The sequence below is a fragment of the Athene noctua genome, chromosome Z (genome assembly GCF_965140245.1).
Source record: "Athene noctua chromosome Z, bAthNoc1.hap1.1, whole genome shotgun sequence".
Lineage (NCBI taxonomy): Eukaryota > Metazoa > Chordata > Aves > Strigiformes > Strigidae > Athene > Athene noctua.
The window spans coordinates 21,942,034-21,960,491 of NC_134077.1; the positions used below are offsets into that span (position 1 = coordinate 21,942,034).

Sequence of the window (18,458 nt, forward strand, 5' to 3'; positions counted from 1 at the left end):
AAACCATGAAGTTGCAGAATCTTTTACCAAATGCCAGAATCACAGAACTAAAGGACACTTGTTGAAACCAGTAAAACACCACTTTAAAGCACAGTAAATAAAGTGTTTTCCTATGTAGTCAGAAAGGTTGTCAGAAGGCTGGTGGGGAATATAGTATCAACAAATTAAACAAAGAGATTAGACAAATCTACAGGCTACAGGTCCTTAGATGGACTCTAAAGGGATCAGGCAAGGGTGAACCCTGTAACATCCCTAATACAACACTAGTAGATGCTGGGCAGTATGATGGGAATGGACTTCAGAAACCGGACAGACTTTTACGTTCTCCTGTTGCTGCAAGTGAAGACAGAATACTAGGTTAAGTAGACCCCTAACTGGTCAGGCCCAGTTGGACATGTCTTATATTGCTAGAAAATAGGATGCTTGATCACCTCAAACTCCACCCTTAATTCACTACAGAAAATAGCATTTGTTCAGTTTAATTTTGTAAAAATCATACTGTTTAACATATCACTCTGAAAAACAGCATAATGCTGACTATACAGGCTTCCTCACTAGCACTGACACTGACAGAATAAATAAAAGCACATATACCACCTCAAATACCTATGGTCATCATGACTTAAGGCCCACTCTGCTTATGAAAGTGTATTTTGCAAAACGAAGTAATCTACAAATTCCATTAAAGTCAGACTTCATGCAGGAAAGGTCATGTCTAGCTTGCAGGCTTTTGTCATCATTCAGAAATCTCCCAATTCTGCATATATTTGGTACTTCAGTGTGGAATGTATTCAACATCTTCAGCTACTAAAGTTTTAATTGAAAATTTTGTGAGGTCCCAACACTCTTTTATTCAAGAGTAGTTTTATAAGCTATGGCAACAGAGGACAGGTAATATTGGTAATAATAACAACAGGCACTTGCCTCCCACAATCGATCATAATTTCCTGGAGAGGAAAAAAGATTAATCCAGTACAGAAATTAAAAATCTTAACTCTTCAACAGCCAAGTGGTATGAATACTGTTAATATTATTCACAGTTACATTTACACACTGTTCTCTGCCCTGTAGACAAAGCTCCTGTAAGGAATACCCTGGTTTTGCTATTGATCTCCCCAGCACTGCAATTTCCAGTTTGAAAGTCAGCAGTTACTGCAAATGTAGGTCTGATGCCAATAACCTAGAGGTATACATCTTATTCAATAGCATTTAGTATGTATTTTCATCATCTTTATACTGACAACAGGCTTGCGAGCACCAAACGATTAAAGAAGGAACTAAACTGTTTTGGGAGGGCTGGTCTCTAAGTGGTGTGATGTAGCCATAGCTTACTCCTGGGAGATGTGGGTACCGAAAGTCTGGGTCACCCTTACGGCAGAATTCTCTTTTGTGGTACCTTTAAGCCAGGAAGCCAGTGCAGCTAGCTCAGGTCTGCACAGGTGGATCTCATCTCATTCTTCTGTCCTACCTCTTCTGCTCCAGAAACAACACTCTTCATTGACATTAGGCCACAGGCATTTTCTTCTCTCCATTTAATAAAACTTCTACTTAGCAACCCTATTGTGAGCTACATATTAAGGGTACAGTAGTGAAAAGTTTATCCAACAGATCAGTTTTGTTCCACTTATGTATAAATATGTCACAGACTGAGAAAGTCATACTTGACAACAGCCTTCAGCAATTTCCAATCTACTGAACTTCATGATATTACAAACAAGTAATATTACCTACTTCTGAAGTTAAATAAGAACAGATGCATTGTTCTACAGAATACCACAGACTGAATCATCGAAGGTTTCTGCTCTCAGGGGCACTGGGGAAGCTGGGATATGCCCTCTGCAGATCAGCCAACCCTAAGTTCCAAAAACCAGGAAAGACTGCATTGGCATATGTTACAAAAAGTAAATAAAGACAGAGGAAGGCAAACCCACAAAGTAAATAGACAACCATCAACTCTAGACACACCACGCAGAAAGGATTGTTGCAAAAAGCTGACAATAATCCTGAGGCTTATCAGTTCTTTGGGCTAATTATCTGTAACATCAAAAAATAAAATCCCATCAGCTGCACCTTTTCTAGCCATTCAGCTGTCTGCTGCTTGCTTGACTTGCCATCAGTTACATACTTAAACTTCCAAAATTTTAATTCAGTTCTTGAAAAATTTTTTGTAAGTTCAAACTTTTCCTTCATTACCATAGAAATCAACAGAAATACAACATTTTCTGTGGAACACTGCTGTTCAGTGGCAAATAATCAAGAAAGTGGAGTCATATTCTCATTTAAATGCATGTACTCTTGTCTCAGCCAAAGTTTACCTTACAGTGAGTTTCCTTACTATATTATTTCTTAGGAATAACAAGACAAGTCAATCATCCTCACTGAAAAGTCTGTAGCATCATTTATCCCTTCTAGACCATTCCCCAGAAATATTCTGATTCATAACCACACTTCACAATCACATCCTGAAGTCAGGAATGAGCAGGAATGAGTGGCAGAATTGAGCAGCATTAACATTAACAGGTCATAATCCTTAAATAAGTCACCTTCTTATTTTGCATAATACCATCTATCTGGTTTTACTTCAGTCACTATAATGTCAGGAGAAATTTTCCAAGGTGCATCAGAAAGAGGAGGTTTGCCTACAGAACCTACTGTCATGTCAAGGAGTAGCCAGCCCCAACTGAGCTGGCTTTGCAAAAGCAAGCATCAGCACAACCTGGGCTCACTTGCACCTTCTCAAAAACAGCTAGTGCATCTCTGCACACTACCAGCATCCTTTGGATGCTTTGTAATACTGACACTGAAAAGAATATCATGCTTTTACAACATACCCTGAAGTTATTGCATCTTTTGGACAGAGGGTGTCTGTTATTTCAGAGAACTGAGAGCAGGGGTTTCTCCATCTTGTCTTTAAGTCTATACCATCCTATCACTGGTCTCATATTGGGATATATTGAGACCATATTGGGAGTCTGGTTTCTATACTTCATGGGAACTTTGCTTGCATGGGAAAATGCAGTGTAAGGATATCCTGGGACCATTTCTCTCAAACCCCTGCAAGATGGATAGCCATACTTCTGTACAACCCTGTCACTCAAGTCCCTTTGCTCCAGGGACCCACAGACCCCCCTGTGGTCTTTCTTCTCATATTCTCTCATCTTCTCCTTCCTCCCAGTCCCCTCTGCTCCTCCAATACACAGCAGGATTGCTATGTTAATAGATAAAGAAAGGAGCATTACATGGTTTGCTCTCCCTGTCTTCTGGCCTGAACATCCATCCATCAGTTCTCCTGACTTCATCACATTACTTGGCCCTAAGCATTCTGGTGCTGTTTAATACTGTGATCAGACTATAGCGCTGCTCTTCTGCCCCACTGATCTGCAGGGAGTGATGCTGACCCACAGGGAAAAAAAAACCACAAACTCCTGAGCCTGGTGATTAAGAACACTAGCCAAAGCCATGCAGGTGATTTGGAAATTGGAGCTGCTCAGGCCCACCATGAACATTACTCAGTTGGGCAGTGTGGGTAGGGTGGGCTGGTCTGAGCTGCCACCTCCCTGGAGACGTCCATCAGCTGAGATCAGTGCAGGGCAGCCAGCGGCTCCCTCCCCTTCTCTCCTCCCGCTGCATTCCAGTTTCCCTCTTGTCAGTGGTTGGGGCAGGGCTTGCCTGGCCTCACTCCACGCTGCCAGAGAACAACATGTACCTTGTTTAGTCAGCTTCCAAGGATCTCCCCAAGAGTCACCTCCGAGCTCAGGTAGTGCTTCCAAATGGCAGGGTTAGCAGAGGACTCCCAATTCACAATTAGCAGAACAGATATTATCACCTACCAGATGAACCTTATGACTAAAGGCACTGGCAATACAAGGGAAGCAGGCAGGTGTGTTAGACAGAATACTTGGTGGTCAAATCAGGCTGCACGTTATAAGCTATGAAGATTTTTTTCTTTGGAATTATTTATTTTTTTCCTGCAAGAATCAATGGAAGCAGTCAAAAAAGAAGTAACTGAAAGGCAGAATGAAATTAATTTATTTGCACAGTTGTGCAGAATAATTAAGGTATGTATGTTTTAGCTCACTACCTTGGAGACACCCTGCAAAGTGTAATGCTTTAGCAATATATAGGTCACTGACACAGTATTCCTTTATTACATTTTAATAAAGATATAGAGCCACTACTTACTGCATTTTTTTCAGCAAAACTCTTGCTTAGCAGTTTCTGAGAACAACTAGGACAACTCTTTAGCTTGAGTAGTGTAGTTATTTCATTTTCTTTTACTACAAAATGTTTGTAGTAGAGGATAACTGGAAAAAATTACTGCTTTAATGGTAGTACTGACATAGCTTTAACTCAGAAACAAAACTATTTGAAACAAAGTTTTTAATAAGCTAATGTTTAATTAACTTTCTATATTTCCTCTCAAAGAAATGTATTTAGTTACTGACTACCCCACAGTAACACATCAGTCATTTATTTCTAAACAAAGGCTATATTTAAAAATACATAATTTTATACCAGTTAAATGTAGACCCGAACAATTAATCTATTATATGTTTATTAAAAATGATGGTGGTTTTACTAAAAACACTGAGTGAGGAAAAAATTGTGGGAGGCATTAAAGAGAAGAGGGAATTTATTCCACATACTTAATAGAAACTTGCCCTGTCAGTGCCTATTAAACTATATAAAGCATAAAGTTCTCACAGGAAAAAATAATTCATCAAAAGACAGAACTTTGTTGACTGCTAATTGAAAAAATCTGCAAGAAAATCATACGCACAGATCCCTAGTACAGACTGCTTCTAGTCTTCTGAGCCTCTGAGAGGAGGGTAAAAGCATGAAGCATACATAACACAGCACAGTCTCACACAAGCTACTCTAAGGTCTGTCTCCTCCCAGGGCACTAACTTCCTCTAGCAGTCAGTCTATTTATGCAGCAAAACTACATGTAAGTATCTCAAAATAGCTCACACAAACTATAGCTTCTTTTTCTCCTCCAGCCTCCAGAACTGCAAACTTCATATTATAAGTTTGTTCCTAAAATAAATCTACTGAGGATTTTCAGAAGGTACCTGTAAGTGCAAGGACTGAACCTGACTACAGAATAGAGAAAAAATTATGTAATGGGTTAAAAAAGTATCTAATGGGCTCTCATTAAAAAAATGCTACACACAGTATTATACAAGAAAAAGCTAAATAATTTCATTTCTTAACTATTAATTGTGAAACTCAGAGCTGAACATCTTCAATAACCATGCAAAACCTATCAAGTCAAAATTAAACCCTGTGACTTTCTTGGGACATGTCTGTGTGTCATAATAGGAAGGGGAGCTTGAAAGAAACAAACCAAACACGTTACCACATTGCGTCGGCAGTCCTTAAGGAGCTGGTAGATCGGGATCTGGGCTTCATAACAATGCTCATTTTGAAAAATTCCTTCAGTATTTCTAGCAGTCAAATATCAGTTGTCCTTACAAAGCTTATTCTCAAAGTACTCCATTTCGAAGTATTTTTTTAAATCCTCTGGTGTTTAAAGCCCCTGAAATCCATCTCCTGTAATAATCCAGACTGTGGAGGAGGAATTCTAACACGCTGTAACTGCTTCCTTTTTCACGCTGAATTTACTCTAGCACTGTGCTGTTCGGAAATGACAGTGCTTTTCTCTTCTGTCTTGTATCGCCCTGGGAGGAACTAGTCTATTTTGAATCTATTCTCCCTGCAGGTCACATGGGAATGAAGGCAGCTGAAAAGAGTCTCTGTATCTTTCTTTCAGTTTGATAACAACAGGTTTAAAGGTCAATCACTTTTTTTTTTTTTAAATGAACAATACTGATGGATAATAAACGAAAGGAAAAGATGAATGTAAATTACAGTAGTATTAGTGAGTTTGCTGGGAATTTTCCACTTAGAGATGTGCTAAATAAATTAAATCTCTGTGGAGTAAAGAAAGGAATAAAGATTCTGTGTTCCAAGTTAATTAAAAGCCTTACCTAGAAATGTAATTCTTTCCCTTCTTTTTCTCTTAACCCTTGCCTAGATACTGTGAATAAGTACTATTGTCTAACTTCACAAACCAGAAAGTATTCTCTGTCTGAAAAACATTCGAAGTGGTGTGTTGAAGTTAAGCAAAAATAAAATTCCTTGTTGACTGTTAAAAGTCAAACACACATACAGACAGCTATTGTTACAAATCACTGAAGGACAAAGTATCTCAGCTAAAGAACTCTAACATAACGTCCTCTCTAGTGTACTGCAGAAAGAGACCTTTCCCTGTTACAATAAATACATTAATAGCTTAAGTATTACAAACAAACTTACATTTATAATTTCTGGTCAAAAAGTTATCATAAAAGCTTTGAGAGTTAATTCCTTTTAGGAAATAGTGGAACCATATTTGGCAAGAGGAAAAAAGAGGGAAAAAATGCAGAAAATTGGATAGTGAATATACCATTTAAATTATTAATTTTGAATTTTCTCTGAACTCTGTTAGGATTGTTTTTAAATTGAAAGAGAAAAGTTACTCTTCAACAAGTGGTTACATCCATAATAGCCAATCCTTTGTACAGTCTCTGCAAGTGCTGTAGTGTATTGCTGTTGGTGGTAGTGCAGCTAGGTTAATAATAAAAGAAAGCATTAAAAATTGTATTTATAAAATTTATATAGACTTGGCGAATAGAAGGAAAACATGATAAACAGGCTATGTGTTAAAATATATTAAAAAATCATCATATAGGAATGTGCATAAAATGTGTAAAGCACTCTAGAACCTTTGCAGTTTATTTCATAACAGTACAATAAAATGCATTACCCACTACACTGTGTATCGACAGGAAAGATCCTAACTGCCCTGGAGGCTTGTGCCAGTGATCTGCATATAAAGTGCTCCACAACAGCAGAAGGAATGTTAATAAGATTTCTTGCTAAGCGTTCTGTTCTTTATGTTTTCTGGAATCTATCTTTCAAATATCACCTAGTGATTAAGGCAGAACTTTTTGTAAGAATCCTGTGGAATCATAAAAGTTAACCTCAAAGAGTGGAAAAAGGATCTATGGTAAGTTTAGCTCAAAGGGTCGTATGGTCATGGGACTTTTAGTAACATTTGGCTCTGTCACTGTGCAGGTCACACATCGGTAAAAGTGGACATAAATCAGGCATCATGTTGTGAAACTTTTTCATTCCTTAAACAGACAGAATAGGTCATGAAGAAAACCAAAAATATTATGAAAGAGACATGTTGGGCTGCTACAGAATACCTGGCTATTTTAGGTTTGGGTTTTTTTTTTAACATTGTGTGATTACTTATTATTGAGAAATACCAACATTATCCCCATATCAATGAAGAAACACACAATTTAAAAAAAAAAAATAAAGCTTCTGACTAAGTAGCTTCACAATGCCGTACTGGAATGGAATATTCAAGGACTACTGCTGTGCCACACAGTTTATCTCAGGATGGTTTGTTCTCAAAAACTATATCAGCCAAGATGCTGTCTCTTGTCATTAATAGAAATATAATTAAAAATATCCTGTAGTATATTTATATACTAAATATTACTATACAATATAAGTACACTGTAGTTACAGGTACTTATGTAATTAAGGTTGTGCTTTTCAACGCAGATTCAGAAAAAAAGTCTGATGAAGAGGCAGATTACCAACTGAGGTAAATATTAACACCTAGTGCTAACAAGCTTTCTTCTTTGGTCTCCTTCATCAGCTCTTTAGAAATAAACCCCTGCTGTCCAAGTGCCTGCCAACTTCAGACCAGGTGCTATTATGAAATATATATTAATCAACAAGAAGACCATGGTACTGCAGGCATATTCCGAGCAGCCAAATCAGAGCCTGTACTCAGGTGGCAACCTTAGAAGTGCAGGATTCCTACAAAAACTAATCTACCAGCAGGAGAGAAAGCTCATAGTCCTCCGGGAATGTTAAGTTTTATGTGAAATTCAGAAATTGACTTTGGTGAAGCTAAAACACTAAAATACGATTTGGGGAAAATGAGGCATTAAAAAAAAGCAAAATAACCACTCAAAAAACCTCTTAATTTTTTCATCTGGATAGATATCTTGCAAGACACATGCAAAGCAAAAATCTGTTGTGATTTCTCAACTCCATTATTGGGAAAAGATTTTTTCAGGGAAACCAGGGATTTGATAGCATGAGAAAGACAAACCTTTTCTAGAGAAGTTTCTAGGGAAACTATTAGACCAACTTTGGCATTTAGTAATAGCTCCTAATTCATACATAAAGCCTGTTGTGCTACCATTAATATCAATGGCAGTTTTATCTGGGATTTAAATAAAGATAAAAGCATACCAGTCCACTGTGCTCAGAGAAGGTGACACAGCACTTATTTTAGGCCCCAGGGATCAACTAATATAAACTCTCAATTTCTCATAAATTGAGGAATTAAGAGAGAACATAAGAGAAATTAGAGAATAAAGAGAGAAATGGCCATTCTACTCTGATAGCAATGGAAAATTGTGATACCAATTAATTAACTGTTAAAATAGCCAGTAAGATGCCATCAGCAAGAGAAATAAATGAAAATTCTCAGAGACCTAAGAAATCACAGTATCAGATCCAACTTCATTATAAGAGCTAAAATTTACATATCAGAAGTTGGAAATTTCTCTAAGTCAATTGGAAGCATTCTTTTTTCCCAGAACAGTATTTTATGAGCGAAAGCTACTGCATTTTATATTATTAAATCCAAAACGCCAAGATGCAAATTGTACAGATGTACAGATAAATATTTAAAATACTATAAAGAAGATATATTAATTATTGTACCCTTCATGTTTATAAAAAGATGTGCATGGCCTCATAGATGCAGGTATCATAAACATAGTACATAAATACAAGCATTTATTTGATACATGAAACTGGTATTTGTAGCATCTGATTTGTACATGTATTCTGTAGCTTAAAAAAAATTGTGTTTCTTTTCCTTTTTGGAATCATTTTAGGGTGGCAGGAATAAAGGCTTTCGAACAGAGCTCTTGTTCGTATACCAGCATAGTTAAGGCAAGTGTTGATTGCATAATGAAAATAAGGAAAAAAAGATTTTAAATTAACAAAAATACTCAAAGATGGAGCTATTCAGTACTGCTAAACACACTAATAATAAAATCAGTAAGTAAAGTAACAATATTTTTTATCTGCGTGGATCCATTTGGCTATAATCTGTCTCAGGAAGAAAAGAGATAGAAGTAATTAAAACATCAATAATAAAATGTGTGCAGGATTCAACCCACTTTGAGGATGCCTGCATCTTAGTTACTCATCTTCATATTAGTAACTAATTGAATTAAACCAGTGTTACATTGCACAAAACTGAAAATTAAAGTTAATTGGAAAAAGCATGTCTTAGGGAACAAGGTGCAGGACTGACTGTTCTGTTCCATGCTGAAAAAAATCTTTGTCTGGAGAGTATGGAAAATTTGCTTAAGCATGCTAAGTTTTGGCTTCCTCATTTGTAAAATGGATAAAGCGCATCATGCTGCTTGAAAAGCACTTCAGCATCAAAGGGCTTAAAATATGCACTAGGTGCGAGGTTATTATTGCTGTTGTATACAACTGAAGAAACAGATTCACGATCTTCTTTTTTAAGACAAAGTGAAAAGCCCCTGTAGTCTGGTAAGACTTGAGTTTAACATTGCAAATTCAACCTGTAATAGTTGATACCACTTGTTTACTGGGGTGAAAAAATTCAGGAATCTCTTGCAAATATGCATTGCTTTAGGACACATAGGGACACCGGCACTGTATCAAGAAAAACAAAATCCTGGAAGCCTAACATCAAGCCTTAACATGTAAAGAATGACTGGGCTCTTAAGTATGTTTGAAATGCACATTAGCAAATTAAAGGCATGCAACAAGCTGCTGCTTCTTGATGTGCAATCTTAGTTTCATCATAAATTTATTTCAGATAGGATTGTTAAAGTATCTCTAAAATCCTGGAGCTGGGCTCATTCATTCAGGACTATCCCTGGCACTGTTTACTTACTATTGCATCTGATCTTGTGCACACTTTGTATCTTCATATATGCTTGACAGTTTACATGTTTATATGAAATATAGTTTTCAGTATACAAAAGAATATGCACTGAGATCTAAACTCAATCTTTCTAATTTCTAGAAGCACATGCTCCACAATCGGAAACATTTTCTCACAAGCTAAGCACCACACCAGTTAGTTCTGCTAAACTGTTGAGTTGCATGGTTCATCCTAGTTCATCCACAACACTAGTTTATCCTCTTATGTCCTGTGCTGCTGGACAAGACTCAAGGACAGAAAAGATTAACAAGATGTTATTATATTACCTGCATGGGTGGGTTTGAGAACTAGTAATGGAGGTTTAGGTTCACGATAGACATCTTTCAATAACAAGCATTAAGCCAGAGAATTAGAGGAGGAAATTTTTGACCCACCAGAAGATTTTGCCACTGCTCACCATAGCAAATTATTTAAAAAATATTATTTTATAGGGTGTTGATGGTATGCCAGGAATGTAAACTCTGACGTTCATTTCTAAGTAACAACATATTCCCTTTTGACTGGAGCGACTTTATCAAAGAGGAAAAAGGTATACATAGTTGCATAAGTAACACAACTGAAAAATGTAATCATAATTACAGTTTAGAATTCTGAAGGATGGAAAAAGTCAAAGTAAGGGACACACAACAAATACATTTGTCATTAATGTTTCTCTTCTATATCAATTTACATTTAGCTGCCTGGATCAAGCTACCTGACTTATGAATAAATGTTTCCTTTGCTCAGTGATTACAGTGTAAATAAAGTTACTATGTGCTCTACAAAGGCTTTACCAGACTCAAGTGTGCAAAACTACCCACAGGTAGCATGGCAAAGAGGGTCTTACATGAGGATACCCTATTCTGCCATTGTACCTTGTCTGAAGATAGTCAGTAACCTTTGAAACTGTCAGGTGCTACTGCCTGAGCTGTACCAAAACCAGCAAACAAGGCACATCTTGGAGACAGGCCTTACAGTACCCTGCTCCCTTACACAGCAAAGCCAGGTTCTTGATATATGCTGGGCTTAAAATGGGTCCCTCTGCCTTTATTCTGGAACAATTTTAATTTGATTTGGTCAGTTATGCAATAGAGATTAGCAAATTCAGTATTAACTAACCACTGCTGGTCCACACAGACGGTTGCAGAAACAAAGCTTTATCACAACAGATCTAGTACCTGTGTAAATCTTCATTACCAGAGATTTTTATTTTTTTTTAAAAGAGTTTTTAGAAGTAGGAGAATTATTTTTTTCTGAAAAACATTATATTCCAGGCAAACAGTGTGAGCTCATTCTATCAGCTATGACTGTGGTCTGTGGTTACATCTAGCATTAAGGTTGGAATAAAAGGTATTGCCAATGTTGATCTAATACTGTATAACAGTGAATAGCCTAGAATGAAATACTAGCCCACTGGGAAACTTTGGACAAGCTGAGCTAAGGCTGCCTAGTGGGGGGGGGCTGTTTTTATCTTTTTTGTTAAAGAAAGTAAGACATATAAAAAATCCTCCCAGATACTCAAATATGTGTGTAGTGTGTGTATATATATATATACATATATATATGAACTATAAAAATATGGTTTGTATTATGAAAACATAGCCTTTTTGTCAGCTCTAAATGGGCATAATGCAATAATTACAGCACTAAATAGACTGCTGAAGGGAAAATCTACTGATGTTTCCATCAGCCCTTCTGTTTTTCAGTTATTTATTCGCCACAAACTTGGACTACAGTTTCTTAGCTAAATAGTTGCTTAAAAAATAAACATTGGTATCTCATACTTAAGTCAGTACAGAGTTAAGCAGTAGCTATGTTTTCCAAGTTCAGTATGTCAGTCTTTTTAGCTAAAAAAAGGATAAAGACTGGCGTTTTTTCTCTTTTGTTAATGAAGCAGTAGCTGCTACCAAAAGCAAAAGAGAACTGTATTCCTTTCACAAAGATTTAACAATTAGGGCTGGTCCTGAACAAAGTTACTACTAAGTGTCAGGTTTACTACCTCGAGAAAAATTATATTTAGTATGATATATCCTCTTTCATCAACATCTTGTTCAGAAGAATGGGATAATTCTGAATATCACTCAAATGCAAAACTGGAAGATTAAGGAGACGTCTAGAAGACACTTAGGAATACACTATTTCAAGAAGTCTGTGTATATATTTCAAGAGCACAAAATCTACCGTTCAAGAAGACAACACCTATATATACAACCTGAAAATTTACACATACACATAAATTTTAATTATGTTAGCCAATCTTGTATATTAAAGCACATTATTTCAACTTTATCTTATGTAGAACAAAAATCTACCATTAACAGCAAAGTTGTATTCTTCAAACAAAGTCCTTCAGAAATATGTGAGGAAGTAAAACTAAAACTTGTTATTAATTAAGATACCAAACCCTTCCTGAAGAGGAACTACACCTCTAGGGCATTTGTGTTTCAAAAAGTCCACTTGAATTTGTATAAACTTCTCTGATTTTGTTTATTTCCTGTTTGGTTTTGAGGTACAAAAAACTCTGAAGAATTAATCTATCTGGTACAGGGAGATGAAAGAAAAAAGTAAACATTTTATATGAACACTAAGAAATATGAAATTTGCTTGATTTTTAACACAAAATTGTCAAACTGAAAACTATAATTAAAAGAAAAAAGCTATGTGTGTAATAATGTGGCAACTTAGAAGAGCATTCTATGAGCACAAATGAAGGTTAAATTGAGAGTACATTACTTGCCATGAATTATTCACTGAGAGCTAAACAAGGCACACTAAGAACGGAGTTTTCTCACTAGCCTTGAGCTGTCAGAAGGTTTGGTTGCTGATTTAAACTGGTAAGCTAGGCTCCTGCTACAGAGAACTCTGATAGGTACTTGCTGGGTGGTCTATTTCCGTGATTCAGACATCTATTTTAAGACACAGAGAACTGTTCCTCACAGCTATCTATCTTTCTGTGGACTATGACTGCCGGCCTATTTTACACTAGAAACCTAGATATTGGGCAATTCAAGATGTACTTGACAAATCTTATGGTACCAGCCTAAAAACTGTAAGCCTCTATAACAGTATTTTTTTTTTCCTCTTCACTCTCTTACTTGTAGCAGTTGGAATTAGTGTCAATAGTATTAAAATTTTGCTTTTATATAACTGTAAATTTCAAAATATTTTCATATTTGGCCTCGCGTCTTATCATATTTGGATTTCATGAGCAATTAACAATGTCCAGACATCACTTCCCCAGTCTATAACTAATGTAGTAACAATCATGGTTCAAAAAAGCTACACCTCTGACCTCTCACCCCTTCCTCCCCAGAGGGCAGAACAAGTAAAGAGATCAGAAGGAACATACAGTACATCAGCTGCGCCACCACTTAAAACTTTCCTAAGACTGACTTCTCCTGAATACTCAGACATCTGGAAAGGCAGATACAGTGAAATTCTAAATTTCTTCCCAGTTTAGGGCTAATTTATTAGTTGTAGCTGAACTGTTTAATTTCATTTTTATCTGTTTGAATTTTCCCTTATTAGACAACATACCAGGCATAAGAAAAACATGTTGCACAATAAATCTCAAAGATACTGACCGCTACACTCACTGTTAAATACCACCAGAGATGACAACAGCCAGAAACTTCATGATGTTGTGTCTAAATTATAAGTTGGATGCAAGCATTTCAGTATTGCCAATACAGTGCCACACTGGACATGGACTATGTGCAGCTTTCCTCTTCACTTTTCTATGAGTAAAACAGATACTTTTTGTGTCATCCAACTCGTGCAAATATGTCATATGTCAGCATATTATATGGGTTTCCATAGAGGCATATTTGTAAGTAGGACAGCAATCCTGAAACTAGCAAAGATTTACTTGATACTCAGCTAGTGTTCTCCTTTCACATAGGCTAATGATAGCCTTCTAATATAGCAAATCAATCTATTCTCTTTTCCTGATGCTCTTCTTCAGTAGCTGATTAGCAAAGCTATCTCTATTTTTAACCATTGATTCTAATCCAGCTAACTTTCTTCTAGATGTTTGTTGCTGTGTTAATTGCAGAAGAATGAATCTTTAAAAAAAGATGAAAGGCACCAAGCCTTTCTCTTTCTTGACATTTCTTTTTTTTTTTTTTTTTAAATAAAGGGTCTTCAACCTTACAACACCACATGTCCTAATAAAACAGTCAGCATTGTACAATTGCAATGATAAGTCCTACCTGTTCATTTCCGTTCTGCGATCAACATGTCTGCAAGTCCATTACATATATACTACTTCAGATAATATTCAGTAATGACAAAGAGCAGTTCAAATAGATTAAGAAGCCTGGACTTAACTCACTCCTATTCTTACAACAGAGTACCTCTAAAAGAATACATATAACCAGGTATCTCTCAACTGGATAACGTTTTTTTTTGCTTTCTCAAACACAATAAAACATAAATATTAAATTGTCACTTTGAAGAAAAATGAAACTTTTCTCTCTGCTCTTATAAATGAAACAACTAATTGAAAGTAATTTTTCTTCTAAATAAAGTTTCCTTTAGAGGAATATGCTTTTTCAAATAACGTAACCTTTGCCGTGGTAGCTTTTTAGAAAGGTTGGATTTACACATTCTTCCTAAGAAAACCTACATGGCCATGATTCTTATTCGCTATAAAATAAATTATGTCTCAGTTGTAAAGTACAAGAGTTAAAAAATGACATGTGAGTCATGAGTTTTTGTCCTCTAAATAGTTATAACTGAGTTGAAAACCACAGATTTTCAGTATTTAATTTGCTCTTATATCAACCAATGCTTCAAAGGACCTCCTGGCCAAATCTTACTTTCATTTTCCTTGAGCTCTGACAGATTTTGAAGCCAAAAACTACTCCCCGGCTCTAAATATTTGCTCACACTCAGCATCCTCTCTTCTTATATTTCAACTCTGCTGCCCAACTGAAATCTTTTTTTCTTCCCTCAGTTCTACCCCACATGTTATCTGAAGCTGTCTGTAGCCAAAACATGATCAGACCTTTACTACCTATTCCCTAATGGACTTGACTGCCATCACCACTTCCTAGGCAAAAAGACTGTCATGTCCTTGTGGCTCACTACTTCAACAGTATAATTAATTCCATTTGTATGTCCCTTTGTATAGCCCCTTCTTGTACAAAATTCATATTTTCTACATAAATCCCATTGTCTTTCCTCTAAGACATTTTAATCTCCACTGTTCCTATTGTCAAACAGTTGACTTCAGTCTGATAATAAAGCCTGCACCAGTCACTAATTTTTTTCTTCTTTCTCAAGCTTTTTGTGCTTTTCATGCAGACCCTGTGTGCAGGGAAAAAGACCCCATCAAATTTCATATCCCTTCAACGTTCTCTTTTAAATTACTTCTCAAAACATGTTCTTCCTAGAATGGCCAGAGAATGGCCATGTCTGACAATGGCTAGAGAACAACAACTTGAACTTCTATTTTGTGTAAGTTTGGTTTAAATACTAGGCTTGCTCTTGTCATGGAAATTTTGCTACTGCAGTAGATCCAGAGTCACATTGTCCACATTTTATGGTGGCCACCTCTTCTAGAAACACAGTTGTTTAAGTTGCCTTTTTACTATTGCATCATATTTCTACAAAAACCATGAGTTCCTTGAAAGAGTATGACTATGCCACACCTTCAGTCTGTTTCTCACATGCCTGAAACTTGAAAATATCCAAGAAATTAGGAAACAGTTACACAAGGACTAAATTAATTTTAAATCAAGGCAGTGTTGAAGCTGGTCACAGACACAGTGTAAAATTAGAGTACACATATCAAATTGTGTTTGGCGGTTTGCTTTCTATGAATAATGTCCTTGTGCCAATAGAGATTTATAGTATGCTGTATTATGCTGTATTGTATATTTAATGATTTTACAGAAATTTACAGTAAAAATAAAAATAAATCTAGAGTGCAGCAGTTATTCTTTGAAACTACTTAATTTAAGCAACATGTATAACGATTTGCTCACTACTGCTTGCTTTAGAGACCATGTGAGCTGTATTTCAGTGTGTTTGAATGAAACCTAGGAAAACTAGACTCAGCCTTTTCATTCTACTGTCAGCATTTTAAATGTAACTTTGAAAGATGGTTGTTTGGTTTCTGTTACATGCCAAGGGAAGGTTAAAAAATAAAACAAACTGGGTTTCAAAGGCCATTCTGAATTCTTCTAATTGCCATCTTAAATTACCTATGAAATACTACAAAAAATAAACTTATCTAAGAATATGTGAAAGTATACATGAAAATAATTCAATCATTTATATAACATTTCAGAAAGATTTAGATCTAGAAATATTTCAGTAGTAAAGGTTTTTCATCTATATTCATACACAATTTTAACAATTCAGAAAACTATGTTATATTTGATATTGCAAACATTCTTAAGGACTACTACTGATATTACATGTTGACTGTAATACTATCTTTTAAAATGTTCCATGTTCATAAGCACATGTTTCATAATTATTATCTGACTTGAACTAGCTTTCAAAATACACTGGCAGTTTTACAAATCACAGTAAGAGGCACATTTCTGTCTCTGGAATATGAAGTTATAATATGTTGAAATTTTTTTTTGCTGTTTAAGCAACCTCTATGTATGTAAATAAACTCAGTCCTGCAAAGTCAGGTCCAGCTGATCAACACCGAGATAAGGTGACATTTAAGAAGACAAAAACTGGCTGAGATTTTTTTGCCCTGCTGTTTCTCTCCATTGTATTCTGTTACTTTGAATACATTGTATTTTTGTTACTTGTGTTACAAGAACACAAATAAATGATTCACTTTTGCCTTTTACAACTGAAAAAAGGTCTTGGCATGTAAAACATTTCTCAGTTTGAATCCCATTCTTGCAAAGGTAAGGATGAGCTACTAGGATGCTTTGCCCAAGAAGTTGTCTGTCTAATACATATTGTGCTAGCTGCAGTTGAAAATCTATGTTTAAGTGATATTTAATAGTGTTAATGAATTTAATAATTTCATGAACATTTGAAGCCTAGCTATCCCAGTCTTTCTTGTCCAAAGAAAGTTCTCTAAACAGTGCGTTGAAAGTTCTCCTAACACATGGTTTGCATCTCCACTGTTTTTGCTTCTAGCTTCCCCACTCTGGCCCTCTACTGATTACTTGCTTTATGACCCTTGGCCAGATGGTTCAAAAAGTCATAATTTTAGAGAAAGCTATGGGCAGAAATCTTTCTTCTGAATAGGCTTACACAGAAGGAGATTATAACAGCCACTATTTCTGCCAATATTCTTATTCAGAAAGGCGCCCAAGAAAACCAGACTCAAGGATCTTTCTAATCTTTAAAAAATTTTCAACTATCAAAATTTTCAAGAGAAAGAGAAGAACCCAGAAACAGAAAACCACTATTTTAACTCAAGCAAATGAGAAACCAATTTAAAAGCCACAGCTCCTAAAATTATAACTGAAGGCCTCAGCTTTGCAGTTCATAAAGCATTTACATACTTTAGTCTGAGGATATGCATATTTTTTTAATACAGGACCCCCTGCATGCACAGTCCCACAAATGAAGCAGTAAGATATGTAGCTGCCTTGCCTGACACAGACGTATGCCAGGCTGCACACCACTGGAAGCTCAGAGAGCTTCAGGGAGCAGGCTGAGCTCTCAGGAATGCACAGCCTACTCATTCACAACCTTGTTAGGAATGACCATGTATTACTGAAATGCGGCCCAGCAGCTTTTTCTACCAGAAAAATGTCTGCTCTTAACTTCTAAAAGAACAGGGATGTCAAGAAGGATTGCTTTGTTTTTTGAAAGAAAACAGGGCAAGATCTGAAACTATTCTTTCAGGATCTAAATCCAAGTTTTCAAAAATATAGATACTGACAATGAATCTGTAGTACCAAAAAACCTAATTAATTTTGTAACTTCATAATCAATGCAAGACATTTATAGAGAAGTCAGATATGCAGAATAACAAAGTTTGTGTACACAGTCCTTTCATCTAGATCTAAGAGGCAGTAAACAAAAGACTAGTATGAACTAGAACCAAATGTGTTCTCAGTTTAATCTAATTCTGTTCATTAACTAGATCTAGAGAGAGAGAAAAAAAAAAAAAAAAAAAGCAGTACCTGTGAAGAAGAAAGTGACACTGGAAAAAGAACAAAGAGCAGATCCACAAAGAGCAAAAAGAGACAAACAGCATCTGTAGAATGATGACCAGTGAAGGGTGAGGAATAGATAAGATTGGAAAAAACAGTGTTTCCAGTAAAATGTCAACTTTTAATTCCCAGGCTTGCCTTTTGAAGATATTGCTAAATGTCCTTTGTGGATGCAGAACTTGTGTATTTTGACTCACATAGTTTCTACGGTGACATCTAGTGCATGGGATAAAGTATATTACACTGATAAAGAAGAGATGTAGGATCTA

General features: G+C 36.0%; 1 protein-coding gene across 10 annotated transcripts in view; it reads right to left on the bottom strand.

Moving 5' to 3' along the window:
* Nucleotides 1-18,458, bottom strand: part of PDE4D (phosphodiesterase 4D) — a 633,293-nt gene that overhangs the window by 156,746 nt on the left and 458,089 nt on the right. Inside the window, exon 1 of one of the 10 annotated variants that reach the window (XM_074932342.1) lies at nucleotides 5,360-5,424. The exons of the other annotated variants lie outside the window; for them this stretch is intronic. Coding sequence (XP_074788443.1) covers nucleotides 5,360-5,424 — 65 coding nt within the window. Of the gene's footprint in view, nucleotides 1-5,359; nucleotides 5,425-18,458 lie in introns of those variants that run through there. 10 annotated transcript variants of the gene reach the window in all.